We start from the raw sequence: 13,320 nt of genomic DNA, 5'->3' as shown, positions 1-13,320 counted from the left end.
CTATAATAATTAAAATTTAAAATTACTCTTTATTTTTGGTAAAATGAGTGTACTACAAACATCCACATAATTTTACAGTGTACATGTTTACTCTGGTATGCTAAAAAGTGTGTGTGTACCTACAACTATTGAATCATACATTTGATCTGTCTAAAACTGATAGGCTAGCTGTTGTAAATATTAAAATAAAAATTTATAATTAATAATTTTTGTCATAGAATTTATTTTTATTTTTATTATTTTTTTAATTTTTGTTTATTGCAGTAACATTGGTTTATAACATTGTATAAATTTCAGGTGTACATCATTATACTTCTATTTCTGCATAGATTACATCATGTTCACCACCCAAAAATACTAATTACAACCCATCACCACACACCTGTGCCGAATTATCCCTTTCGCCCTCCTCCCTCCCCGCTTCCCCTCTGGTAACCACCAATCCAATCTCTGTCTCTACGTGTTTGCTTATTGTTGTTGTTATCTACTACTTAATGAAGGAAATCATATGGTATTTGACCTTCTCCCTCTGACCTATTTCACTCCGCATAACACCCTCAATGTCCATCCATGTTGTCACAAATGGCTGGATTTCATCGTTTCTTATGGCTGAGTAGTATTCCACTGTGTATATATATCACATCTTCTTTATCCATTCGTCCCTTGATGGGCACTTAGGTTGCTTCCAAGTCTTGGCTATTGTGAATAACGCTGCAATGAACACAGGGGTGCATGTATCTTTATGCAATGGTGTCTTCAAGTTCTTTGGATAAATACCCAGCAGTGGAATAGCTGGATCATATGGTAGTTCTAGCCTTGATTTTTTGAGGAATCTCCATACTGTTTTCCATAGTGGCTGCACCAGTTTGCACTCCCACCAGCAGTGTATGAGAGTTCCCTTCTCTCCACAACCTCTCTAACACGTGTTGTTTCCTGTCTTGTTAATTATAGCCATTCTGATGGGCGTGAGGTGATATCTCATTGTAGTTTTGATTTGCATTTCCCTGATAGTTAATGATTTTGAACATCTTTTCATGTGTCTGTTGGCCATCTGTATATCTTCTTTGGAGAAATGTCTACTCAGGTCTTTTGCCTATTTTTTAATTGGGTTGTTAGTTTTTTTCTTGTTGAGATGCATCAGTTCTTTGTATATTTTGGAGATTAAGCCCTTATCAGATGTATGGTTTGCAAATATCTTCTCCCAATTGTTAGGTTGTCTTTTCGTTTTGTTGATGGTTTCCTTTGCTGTGCAGAAGCTTTTTAGTTTGATGTAGTCCCATTTGTTTATTTTTTCTATTGTTTCTCTTGCCTGGTCAGACATGGTGCTTGAAAATATGTTGCTAAGACCGATGTGGAAGAGCGTACTGCCTATGTTTTCTTCTAGAAGTTTCATAGTTTCAGGTCTTACATTCAAGTCTTTAATCCATTTGGAGTTAATTTTTGTGTATGGTGTAAGGTAAGGGTCTACTTTCATTTTTTTGCTTGTGGCTGCCCAGTTTTCCCAACACCATTTGTTGAAGAGACTTTCTTTTCTCCATTGTATGCACTTGGCTCTTTTGTCAGAGATTAGCTATCTATAGATGTGTGGGTTTATTTCTGGGCTTTCGATTCTATTCCATTGATCTATGTGTCTGTTTTTGTGCCAGTACCATGCTGTTTTGGTTACTATAGCTTTGTAGTATATTTTGAAATCAGGGAGTGTGATACCTCCAGCTTTGTTCTTTTTTCTCAGGATTCCTTTTGCTATTTGGGGTCTTTTGTTGTTCCATATAAATTTTAGGATTCTTTGTTCTATTTCTGTGAAGAGTGTTGTTGGAACTTTGATAGAGATTGCATTGAATCTATAGATGGCTTTAGGAAGTATGGACATCTTAACTGTTAATTCTTCCAATCCAAGAGCACGGAATATCTTTCCATTTCTTTGTGTCTTCCTCAATTTCTTTCAGCAATGTTTTATGGTTTTCCATGTACAGCTCTTTCACCTCTTTGGTTAAGTTTATTCCTAGGTATTTTATTCTTTTTGTTGCAATTGTAAATGGGATGGTATTCTTAATTTCTCTTTCTGCTACTTCGTTGTTAGTGTGTAGAAATGCAACTGATTTTTGTATGTTGATTTTGTATCCTGTAACTTTACCATATTCGTTTATTACTTCTAAAAGTTTTCTGGTGGATTCTTTAGGGTTTTCTATGTATAAAATCATGTCATCTGCAAATAGTGACAGTTTCACTTCTTTCTTTCCAATGTGGATCCCTTTTATTTCTTTCTCTTGCCTGATTGCTCTGGCTAGGACTTCCAGTACTATCCTAGAATTTAGAAGGGATTTTCTCAGATATTATCAAACTGTTTGGGAAAATTGAACAAATTGAACAAGTGGCTTTTTTCTCTCCACTACTTTTTCGTTAGTAAATAGAGGCTTTACAAATGATTTTATTTTCATTTGACTTGCCCCTAATTTTCAAACATTGCACAATCAGATTATTTTGATGTCTGCAAAAGACTTTATTTGTAAATATTTAGGAGAGGTGTCTTGTTGATTGGATTCGCTTGTTAATTTTTTCCCTCTTCCTCATTCTCCTTTCAACCCCCTTTCTGCCACCAACACCAATGTTAAGGGCACTTTGATCATGAAAGAAGGCAATAAAGGGCAACAGAAGGCAGGAGTGCTAGGCACACTCTTGCCTAAATGGTGTTGGTTGTTGTTTCAGTTGTGGGGTTGGCTGGCATGGGCATTCATTTTATATCTCTCTTTCTGTCTCTCTCTTCCCCATCCCTCCCTCTCTTTCTCTCTTTCAGTAGCAGCTGTTGAATTATCTTCTTTTTGTTCCCTTAGCCACCACCTAAATGGTGTCAGCTCAGGGCTCTTTTCTTTTGGACACAGAATCATTGTTGAAAACATGATATAATCAGATATAGACACTATGGAATGAAATGTCAGCATAGATTAGGCAGCATAAATTGGGAAGAGAGGCAAAATTTGAAATAGAGAAGAAAGAATTGCTTGTATGTATCACTTTTATTAAAAATAACTGTTTTGTGTCTGTTTCCCCAACTAAGCCGTGTGGTTCTTCAGAACAGTAGACTGTAGAACCATGCCATCTTCTTCATCTTCGTGTTTCAGCAGCGTGGTTGTTGCTAAGTGCAATGAATGTTTATTAGACTGAATGGAAGCATACCTGTATTTTCTTCAGAAAGACTAAGTGATTTTTTTTTTCTTTTCTAGTCTCTTAAATGCCATACTTGGCTCTTACCTATGATAAGCCAGCTCCATTGAGTTTGATTACTGAAATTGCATTCAGAGGAGAAAAGAATAGGTTCTAAAAATCCATTCTTGCTTTAAAAGGATGATCTTCAATTATTTTTAATGTTGCCATAATATTTTAATATCCTAGTGTTAGCAAAATGCCCTTTGGTGATTCATCTTTCTCAAGCGTGTATCAGATCATGTTATTCCCTTGCTGAAGAACCTTTGAAAGCTTAAACTGGATTTCAGCATCCCTTCAGCCTGATTTCTGATCTTACTTTCCAATCTCTTTTTAGGCCTCTTGAACTATCTTTGTGAACAGCCACCGGTGGCCCACTCTGTGGCTCTTGCCCATGGTGTTGTTGGTCAAGAATGCTCATCTCCTTTCCACCAGTGACCCAAGTTTTTCTCTTCTTCACTTTAGTTTGCCCATTATCTCTGTATTTTATGTCTCTTTCTTTATGAGGTCTTGCTGATCAGAGTAGTTTCTCTTGAATTTACTAACTTAAATCCTGTTTCTACTAGCTAACATTGATGTCGCCTTCTTTCTGCTCGATTGTATTTGCCCCAGTCAGTATTTCTCATACAATACCTTCCTCGGTGCCTAGCCAGTGTCTTGAACATAGAAGGGGATAAATAGTCTATGCCTGGTTTTGTTTTAACCCAAGTGAACCTTATCCTGTAATTTTTCTCTCTCAGTTTCAAAAAAGTTCCAGAAACATCTATGCATCAGAGATTGTGTAATTCTTATTCAGGATTTCCTCCTGTCTCAGGAAGGAACATGGAAACTTACATAATTATTAAAGAGCTTGTTTGGCTAGTATATAAGTCAGTAATATAGTGAAGTGGAGTCAATATTAGTGTGAATATTAGGGACCTGTGGCTGATCCTTTCTCCCTTGAAAACTACCTTCTTTATCTTACATTGATCACTTTATCTTCCTGTGCCTCAATTTCCTCATCTCTAAAATGTGGGCACTGGATCACCTCTCTAATTCTAGCATTATTTCCAGTTAGTAATAAAAACTTATCAATGTCGAGTTCCTAAAATGTGCCAGTCACTCTGATGGGCATTTTATCTAAATGATCTCGTATAGGTCATCATTCTTCTGAGATGGAGGTGTTATCAAGTCCATTTAATAAATTAGTTGCATTAGTTCACAGACAGTAAGCAGTTCTTCTAAGGTCACAGAGTGGCAGAGCTTGGATTTGAGCTCTTTCCATGATATGCCACAGTCTCCCTAGGTATGTTACTTTTGAATCATTAAAGTCTAGCTGTTTTCTCATTACACTTACAAGTTTCCACATTAAGTACAGAATAGTGTAGATGAAAATGTTTATTTAAAATATATATTATTCAGAAAACCCTGGCTTATTTGGGCCTAGGTTTTCGTTTTCAAATGTTCACTAAGGTGCGCAATCTTTTGTGTGCGTTGACTGTCAAGTAAGAGTAGAGGAGAAATTATATTATATTGTATTTTAGTTACATCCCTGAACAGATAATCATTGTTGCTGCCTACATGCTAGTCTACTTTTTGTCCCTTAACCCCTAATGGAAAATATTTTAAATGTAGGCTTAGTAGTTCTTCTTCATGAATATGAGAAATGGGAAGAGGAGGGTGGAAAGATTTTTGTATGCTAGATAGAACTGATTTCTTCTGTAAATTTCTTCCATTATTCTCCTACTTTGTCAAGTTTTTCTACTTTTGTAATTTCAAGTTGATAAATATCCTTTTGTAATCAACATATGTAAAATTATGATCCTAGATGTGTGATCAGTTAAAGCTAGAATTTATGGTGGGTTCTATAGAATATCTCTTTTTCATTTTCTGTTTTCGTTTTTATGCCTTATTCATATGAATTGGCTGTCTGTAGTTTTTTCAGAATTTGAATACAACCACTGCAGCAATTAAAATAGGAGCCAATAGCAGCCAACACCAATCAATTTTAAAGGGAGAGAGTTCTTTTCTACCATATTCTGAATGCATTGTTTTACAGATATTGTTTCTAGTTAATTGTTTTTTAGTTAAGAGCTCGTTTAGGGCCTTTTTATCTTCTTTTTTTTCTCTCTGTTCTTTGGCCATTTTACTACTGGGAAGAAAAGAGTTAACATAGTAGGCCTGAGACACCTTTTCTTAGGAGGGCCTGCTTGCAAGGTAGCCCTTGTCTGGCATCTAGGAAACTGAATGATAATCTCTACACTGATATGAAACTTTACCTAAATGATAATGGTAACTCACTGTGCCTTTTGTACAAATGATGTGGTTTATGCTGAACACCTGCTTTCCTTCTGGGAGTCTGGAATTTTGGTACAAGCTAGGCAGACAGTGCCTGAGTCACTAGCCCCTGATGAAAACTTTGGGCACTGAGTCTCTAATGAGCTTCTTTGCTAGACAACACTTCCCAAGTGTTGTGAATCGAGCATGTCCTGTGTGACTCCACTGGGAGAGGGCTCCTGGAAGCTTGTGCCTGGCTTCTGACTTCACCCCATGTCCTTTCCCTTTGCTGATTTTGCCTTGTATCTTTTCACTCTAATAAATCTTAGCATAAGTCCGACTATATGCTGAGTCCTGTGAATCCTTCTAGCTATCACCAAACCTGAGACCCTGAACACAACTATCCATTAACATTTTTTTCCCACCTGAAGAAGGAAAGAGAAAGAGAAAAATGGAATTCAAATGTATAAAGCTTTAGATGAAGTTGGAGCTTTTATAAACCTTTGGCATTGTACCTTGAAGGGGATCAGAACACACCACCTCAAAATATGCCTCTTTGTACAGTGATTATTTTGAGCTGAAGACACTTGAGAAACAGTAGATGCAGGAAAGACTCTCTGACTTCCTATTTCTATCTAAAAACAGGTCATAGTATTTCCCATGAGGAAGGTGCCCTCCTTGTCCCAGGAAGAGAAGAACATTCTTATCATTGGAGACTGGGAGTTGATGCCAAAGTGGATCTGTACATACAAACCTAAAGTAACCCTTATCTTCAGTAGTTCCCCCATATATTTTTTAGTCACTTTTCCCACAATTTACTTACCCCTAGAAGCTTATTATATCCCTTTTCCTTTGTCTTGTCATTTCTCCATGAATTCTTTATTAAAAAGGTATATAAACTCTCAGTCCTGGGCACTTCTTTGGGTGTGTATGTTTTCGACGGAGGATCCTGTGTATACATAAAAATAATACATAAAATTTTTATGCTTTTCTCCTGTTAATCTCTCTTATGTTAGTTTAATTCTCAGGCCCAGCCACAGAACCTAAAGGGTTCTTTTTAGGAACCTGAAAGTTTTTCCTCCCCTACAAATGGAAGGAATTTTTGTTAAGAAGGATGTTTCTGTGTTTTTAGATTGTTCCTATCTTTGACAGTACTTATATGGTGAGAAATAAATAATGGGCTTAATTCAGTGATGTTAATCTTAACCACCCTGCTTTAGTGGCTTAGATAATTTCACACAATTTAAATAGAAAAAGTTCTTCAGCGTAGAAGATGCCTCCAGGAATATGTGATAGTAACAATAGAATTGAAAATCACCATAATGGAATAAATAAGAAAATTGCTTTGCATTTAGCATTTCATGTAGTATATGGGAGGATACTAATATTTACTATACGTGCCTACCCTGAAAGCATTTATCCTGGGATTACTCATGTGTTTGTATACCTGTGTGCTCTATATACATATGTGTGTATTTATGTATGAGTGTATGTGTGTATGGGAGGAATTGTTATGCGAGTTCTGTAGCAGAATCTTTTGATTAAAGAGGGAGAAATGTTTATTACAATTAGGTTATTCTGATTGGTTGTTTGAAGAAGATGGATTAAAGAAAATGTCAAAACAACGGCTGAATAGGGTCTTCTGAGGAATGAATGTAGGAAGGAATTCTATGACAAGTTTTACCTGAAGCATAATACAGACAGACTGATGGGAACAAAGCAATAACAGTAGTTTCCAGCCTCAGGACAGTTAGAGGTGATGTTCCTCCAGTTCAAATTCAAACCTACTTCCCATCAATAGTGAGTACCACAATAATTTACAATAAGAACCACACTCTTTTCTGTTCATTTACACTCGCATACCCAGTCAATGCCATGATGTTTTCAAATATTCTTGTAAGTAAATTATTATGTGTGATATGTTAATATGAAAGTCTGTAATTTTTAAATGTGAGAACAAATGAATTTATGTGCTTATGCTCTAGGTTTGCATATATTAATCCTATGCCTATTCTTGTTGCTCTGTAATTACAGAAGAATAAGTAATGCTAAACTTGTTTTGCTTCTGGGTTCAAAGAGCTGCTGGAGAAATTTGAAGAATTTTGTGTACTCTTGGGTCCATTTTAAATTTGAGACTTTCTAATTGTAGCCTTATTTCTTTTCATCAGCTTTAAACATTTATCTCTTGTTCATTGTCTCTTTTCCTACAGCAGTTATTTCAGACTTTCTCACTAATTAACTACACAATTCCACTCCCATTTCTATCCTCGCTCAGCAGAGGGAGCCTTTACTGCCATTTTAGTAGGACTATCATTTTGTTAGGAGTTGGGCATCGATAAATTCACTTTGACATGCTAAAATTAAGATGCCTTTGGAATTACCAAGGGTAGAAAGTTATTATGCAATTAGATGTTTAAAGATCTGGAATTTAGAAGAGCAGTCTGGCTTCTGAATTAGGAATCACTTATATCCCTGTCTATCTACATATACTTACTTACCTACCAAAAATAATTTGTAGATGGGATGATGCTTGTTACCAGAACCCTGTACAGTTATCTCTAAGCTAAAAGGTAGAGGAGACCCAGGAAAAAGATTATGAAAGAATAGGAAGAAAAAGGAGAACTAGTGAAGAGTGATACAGTCATGTGTCGCTTAACGACAGGGTTACATTCTGAGAAATGTGTTGTTGGGCGATCTTGTCGTTGTGCGAACATCATAGCGTATACTTACACAAACCTAGATAGTATAGCCTACTGCACATCTAGGCTATATGGTACTAATCTTATGGGTTCACCCTTGTATATGCAGTCTGTTGACCGAAGCATTATACGGTGCATGACTGTATTATGAGTCAGGGAAGAAGAGAGACTTAAGAATGAGAAGAGGTAATTGACAGTCTTACATGCTACTAGGAAAGGAAACGAGGAAAGATTTTTAAAGAGTCCATTGTATTTAGCTATAGGTGATTCTCAGGGATCTTGATGAGAGCTATTTTAATTGTATGATAGGGATGGAAACCAGGTCCAGCAAATTGAGAAGTGAATTGGAAGTAAGATTGTGGGGCATCAAGTGTAGACTGCTCTTTTCAGGAGCTTGGCTTAACAGGAAGAAGAGTACAGGGTGCTGGTTAGAAGATCATGTTGATTATAATAGAGATTTTGTTTGCTTCATTTTTTTTCTTTTAATCATTACTGTGGTTTTGTAAGATGGGAGAAGTAGAGAAGAATGATCCAGTAGGGAAAGAGAGATTGAAGACATGGAAGAGAGGTCATGATTGAGATAGTGAAGCCCTTGATAGACGTGGAGGGAAATAGCAAAGATAGGCTAATTTGTCTAAAAAAGAAGGATCCCTTTCCTCAAAGGCTGGAGAGGAGGAGAGACTGGCCATTGGTAAGTTTCAGGATGGTACATTTAGGAAATCTGAAGGTCCCCTGCCTAATAGCCTCAATTTTATTTCTCAAGGAGGAGCTATATTACATACTAGGAGTGAGTGAAATGATGGTAGGCTCAGATAAATTTTGGAATGGCCAGTGTGTGGAGTGGGTAGAGGCATGCAGAAGAATTTCTGGCACTGAGGAGTTGGCTGTCAATGTGCCATCACATCACCTGATATGCCTGTGTGATTTTCCTTAGAGGACTCAGTAACCTGATGGAGGAAATAGGAAATTTTTTAGTTCCCACAGAGCTGTTCAAGTTCAGTGGATGCAGAGTTTTAAAAAGGAGTTTGAGATGTGAACAAGAGTGACTAAAGTGAAAATTAAGGAAGTTAGGTTAAAGAGCCTAGATTTAAAGCCAGCAAAAGGAATGTCAAGAGAGTGGTCACCTTCTTAACAATGAAGAGCAGATGTATCAGAAGAAAGGGAGTGAGGCAACTGGACAGATTGGTAGATCAAGCCAGAGGCCTAAGGGGTGAGGAGGGGGAGTAGAGGGAGGAGATAGTAGGGCGAGGAGGGTTGGGACATTCCTCTTGCTTCAAAGGTGGTAGTTCTGAAGAAAACACTAAGATAGGACTGTGGGAGTGGGTAACTGAAGAGGCATGGAGTTAGGGTCATCTGAGAAGCTGTAAGCTTAGCGGAGATGAAAACATGGGCTCTGGAGTCAGACTATCTGGGTCTGAATCCTATGCGCTCACTTATTAGGTATGTGATTTGGGCAAGTTCCAAGCCTTGGTTACCTATCACTAAAATCAAGATGGTAATTGTGCCTTCCTTCTGTTTTGTGGTGGATTGAATGAGATAATTCATATAAAGCATTTGCACAATCCCTTGCACAACTCAGATGCTCAATAAACTTCAGTAGTCATTGTAATTATTATTATTATTATTATTGCTAGCTCCTTTTCGTTTAGATCTCAGCTCATACCTCACCTCCTAAGAGACACCCTCCCCAGCCACACTGTAGAATATAGACCCCTTCAGGTAATTGTCCACCACATTTTAGCACCTAGCACTATCCACTGTTGTAATTTAGCTGTTAGTGTGAATATCTCCCCAGTTAGATTATTAGCTTCTTTGATATTGAAGCCAGGTCTTATTAACCTTTCTGTAAAGTATGTGTCTAACACATAGGAAGTGTAACCACTATCCCAAGTATTTTTTGGAAAAAAAAAAGTTAATACCTCTCTGTTGATGTAGAAATCACTTGAATGCTGCTTGTTAATAAAGTTGATTTCTAGCGTAGTGGTGAAGCTTTTAGATAAGGGCAAAAGGGTAAACCGCCGTCACTAGGGTTTTCTGATCTCATTCTAGAATTTTCCACACAAACAAGTGCACTGTTCTCAATTTACTATTATGTTTGGGTGGATAAAGGAGTGACTCATCTCTTCCAGGCTGCACTGAACTTAGCAAACTGAGCAAATGCAAACCTGTGGCTCAGAAAATGAAGCTTGTTTTCGAGGTATTATTTTTATTTTTTTGCTGTAATGTCAAACCAGGACTTAAATCATGAAAGAAATTATATTTTACTTTATTTGAGAGCCACAGTTCAGGGACAGTGGCATCTGGAACTGAACATTCTGCTGTTAGAGCAGAGGAAGTTGGTAAATGTTTCCAGTCTCCATTTGTAGGTGCCTTGGTGCAATGTAGATGATATTTATTGTTTGTCCAGCTTTCGGCATCATCTTAGCCTCCTGAACCCAACCTTATTTGGACACATGACCTTTTCGTGGTACGTTTGTTACCCCAGGTTTTTGGAAACTAAGGCTCAGGAGGGGCAGCTTATGGGACACATTGTAAGCACTTATTTCTGGATTTGTCACTCCCTTCCAAAGCTTTACAAGAGTGGCTTCATGTTAATGATTATATCATTCTTTTATTTGTATAAAATGTTATATAAAAGCAATGTTCTCTCATTTTTGAAGTTAAAAATAGATCTTTACCCATTCTTCTCAAATTAAAAATATGTACGAATCATGTTGATTTAGTGTAATTTTCAAATGTATTATTGACCCACTCTGTTTTAGGGAGGCTAGATTTTAAGAGTTCAGGTTCTTTTCTTGATTAGATAAGTATTCCAAATAAATTTAAGTTTATTTAAGAATCTATCCTACAGTGATTCATGTAAGCTTGAGATAAGTTCATCAATTTGTAACATTATGTTGATTTAGTTGGAAATAACCTATCTGTAAACACTTTATTGAGAGACCTTTAAGTGGATTTTCAAATATAGTGTTATTTATACTGATGTTTCTATCATCAATGCTCATTTTTTTGTTACGGATTTTTATTTTATTATAAAAATATTTTATGTGCTGCCAGAAAGTGAAATACTACATACGATGGCTATGATAATCTGACAAATTTTGAAACGTTGACATTTCTTCAGTTGGACAAAATACTAGGTTCTTACTAAAGTAATGCATATTGTTTTTCTCATCAACAAGGCATTCTATTTTAGTGACAGTCAATTGGGAAATACATATTTTCCCTTTTTAGATAGTGAAGTAGTCTAAAAAGGAGAAAATATTTCTCTAAAAAGTTATTCCCAGCTAATACGATTGTAAAATACACAGAATAGGACTTAGATTTTCCAGATTGATTGCTGAGGAACCTTAATACAGATGTCTCATTTTAGAGACATTAGAGATTCGTGTTTGATGGTATTTTACACATCCAATTTTGACAAGAATACATTCCTAATATTTCACATGCTTTATTCCTAGAATTTAACATGTGAATTGGAGAACAGGGAGAAACAGCAACTACAGATGTTGGATCAGCTTAAGGAGATCCAGAATCACTTTGAGACGTGCGAAGCCAAGCACAAGCATGCTGACCTCCAGATCTCAGAGCTGACTCACCACGCCGAGGATGCAACCAAACAAGCCGAGCAGTACCTCATGGAGTTCCAGCAGTCAGAGGCCCTGAGACAGGAGGCGGAGAAGAGGAGAGAAGAGCTGAAACTGAAAGCTCAGGAGTCCATCAGGCAGTGGAAGCTTAAGCACAAGAAGTTAGAGCGAGCGTTGGAGAAACAGTCTGAAACTCTTGATCAACTGACAGACAAGAATAATCAGGTATAAAAGCCAAGTTCCTAAGGAATGATTTTTGCTGTGACCAACCATTCATTCATCTGTCCTATGAACAAACACTTAAGTGTCATGTTGTGCATATAATCTATCAAGATGTCCTTGATAGAAGAATCTATATATCTTGGCTATTTCAAGGTAAAAAGTAATTTAGTGGTTTTTAAAAATCTTTTTAAAGCCTTGTTTAATAGTTTAACATTCTGTGGCTTTTCCGAGTTGGCCCTTAAAATAGACCCACCCCTCTCCCCCAGTTTAGCCTCTAGTTCCCTAAATTGAAATTATTCTTTAAAATTCAAATGGAAGAAAATCACAAAATCTTCCATAACATCACATGACTTTTCCCCCAATGCGTGTATTTTAAAATCTCATTTATTTGTATATTTCAACTTAAGTATTGGTTAGAAAGAAGCATTTAAAAATGAAATGGGTTACTACTGGGCCATTTTCTGGCCGTGGTTATAATGGGTTTGGTTAAATGAGTGACATTGACAGTCTCACTGATGAGCAGTATTATCAGATCACAGGCTTCTTTAAGACTCTGCTTTTGTGCCCTTTTGATGCTAACAAAAAGCATTTCACTGATCTATGTATGCATTTCACATCATCTTTTCTCTTGTATAATCAGTTACTTTAAATGGATTTTATGCTCCTATGTTGGTTCTCAACTATATCTTTGAGTTGAATTAAGCCCAGATGTTTATAAGATAATAAACAGGAAAGTCATGATTGATTTTTATCCATGTTCAGTCTTGGTTTATCATTTCTACTTTGTCATTTGTTGTTTGTCAAGAACTGAACATTCTAGAATAATCATTTGGATAAGTTGACTGTCTTTCAAAAGAAAACAAAATGTAGGGCAATTATATTTATAAAATCAATTGTCAGCACTTAGGAGTGACAGATACTTATTTCAGATGAGCTGTCATGGAAAAGACGCTTTGCCTTTTACGTCTGAATTTCTCGGACATAATGGAAGATGGAGGAAGTGATCACTTTGTACTCACTGTGGAGTGCTGTTCAATTTAACCCATCTGACACATAGTGGGTGACTGGTTGCCCTGAGGTAAAGCAGTTCTAAAGCTTTCAGACTTGAATCTGAACTGATTTGATCCCAGAAAATTGCTGTACCTTGATTATTCTGTTGTCAGCCTGGTCTGGCAACTGGTTCAATGAGCCTGACTATGAGGGAGGTAGCTAGAGAGAACAGTGGTTGCCGGCATTGATTGATTGAAAACCATCTCAGGATTTTGCTTAATTAGAGGAAATTTAGAAGGGTCCATGTCATCAGACAGTATCCTAATCCATGGTTTTGAGAGTTTTCTAGATTGAGCTTTTCAGAA

The 13,320-nt window shown here is 36.8% G+C and overlaps 1 protein-coding gene across 10 annotated transcripts in view; it reads left to right on the top strand.

The window, feature by feature from the left end:
* Positions 1–13,320, top strand: part of CEP128 (centrosomal protein 128) — a 393,976-nt gene that overhangs the window by 102,627 nt on the left and 278,029 nt on the right. For all 10 annotated transcript variants that reach the window (XM_058567480.1, XM_058567475.1, XM_058567474.1 and 7 more), the window contains one exon: positions 11,618–11,968. In XM_058567480.1, coding sequence (XP_058423463.1) covers positions 11,618–11,968 — 351 coding nt within the window. The remainder of the gene's footprint in view (positions 1–11,617; positions 11,969–13,320) is intronic.

Source organism: Diceros bicornis, chromosome 24 (assembly GCF_020826845.1).
Source record: "Diceros bicornis minor isolate mBicDic1 chromosome 24, mDicBic1.mat.cur, whole genome shotgun sequence".
NCBI classification, from domain to species: domain Eukaryota; kingdom Metazoa; phylum Chordata; class Mammalia; order Perissodactyla; family Rhinocerotidae; genus Diceros; species Diceros bicornis.
The sequence above is the reverse complement of the archived record's forward strand: the minus strand, read 5'-3'. Positions and strand labels throughout refer to the sequence as shown.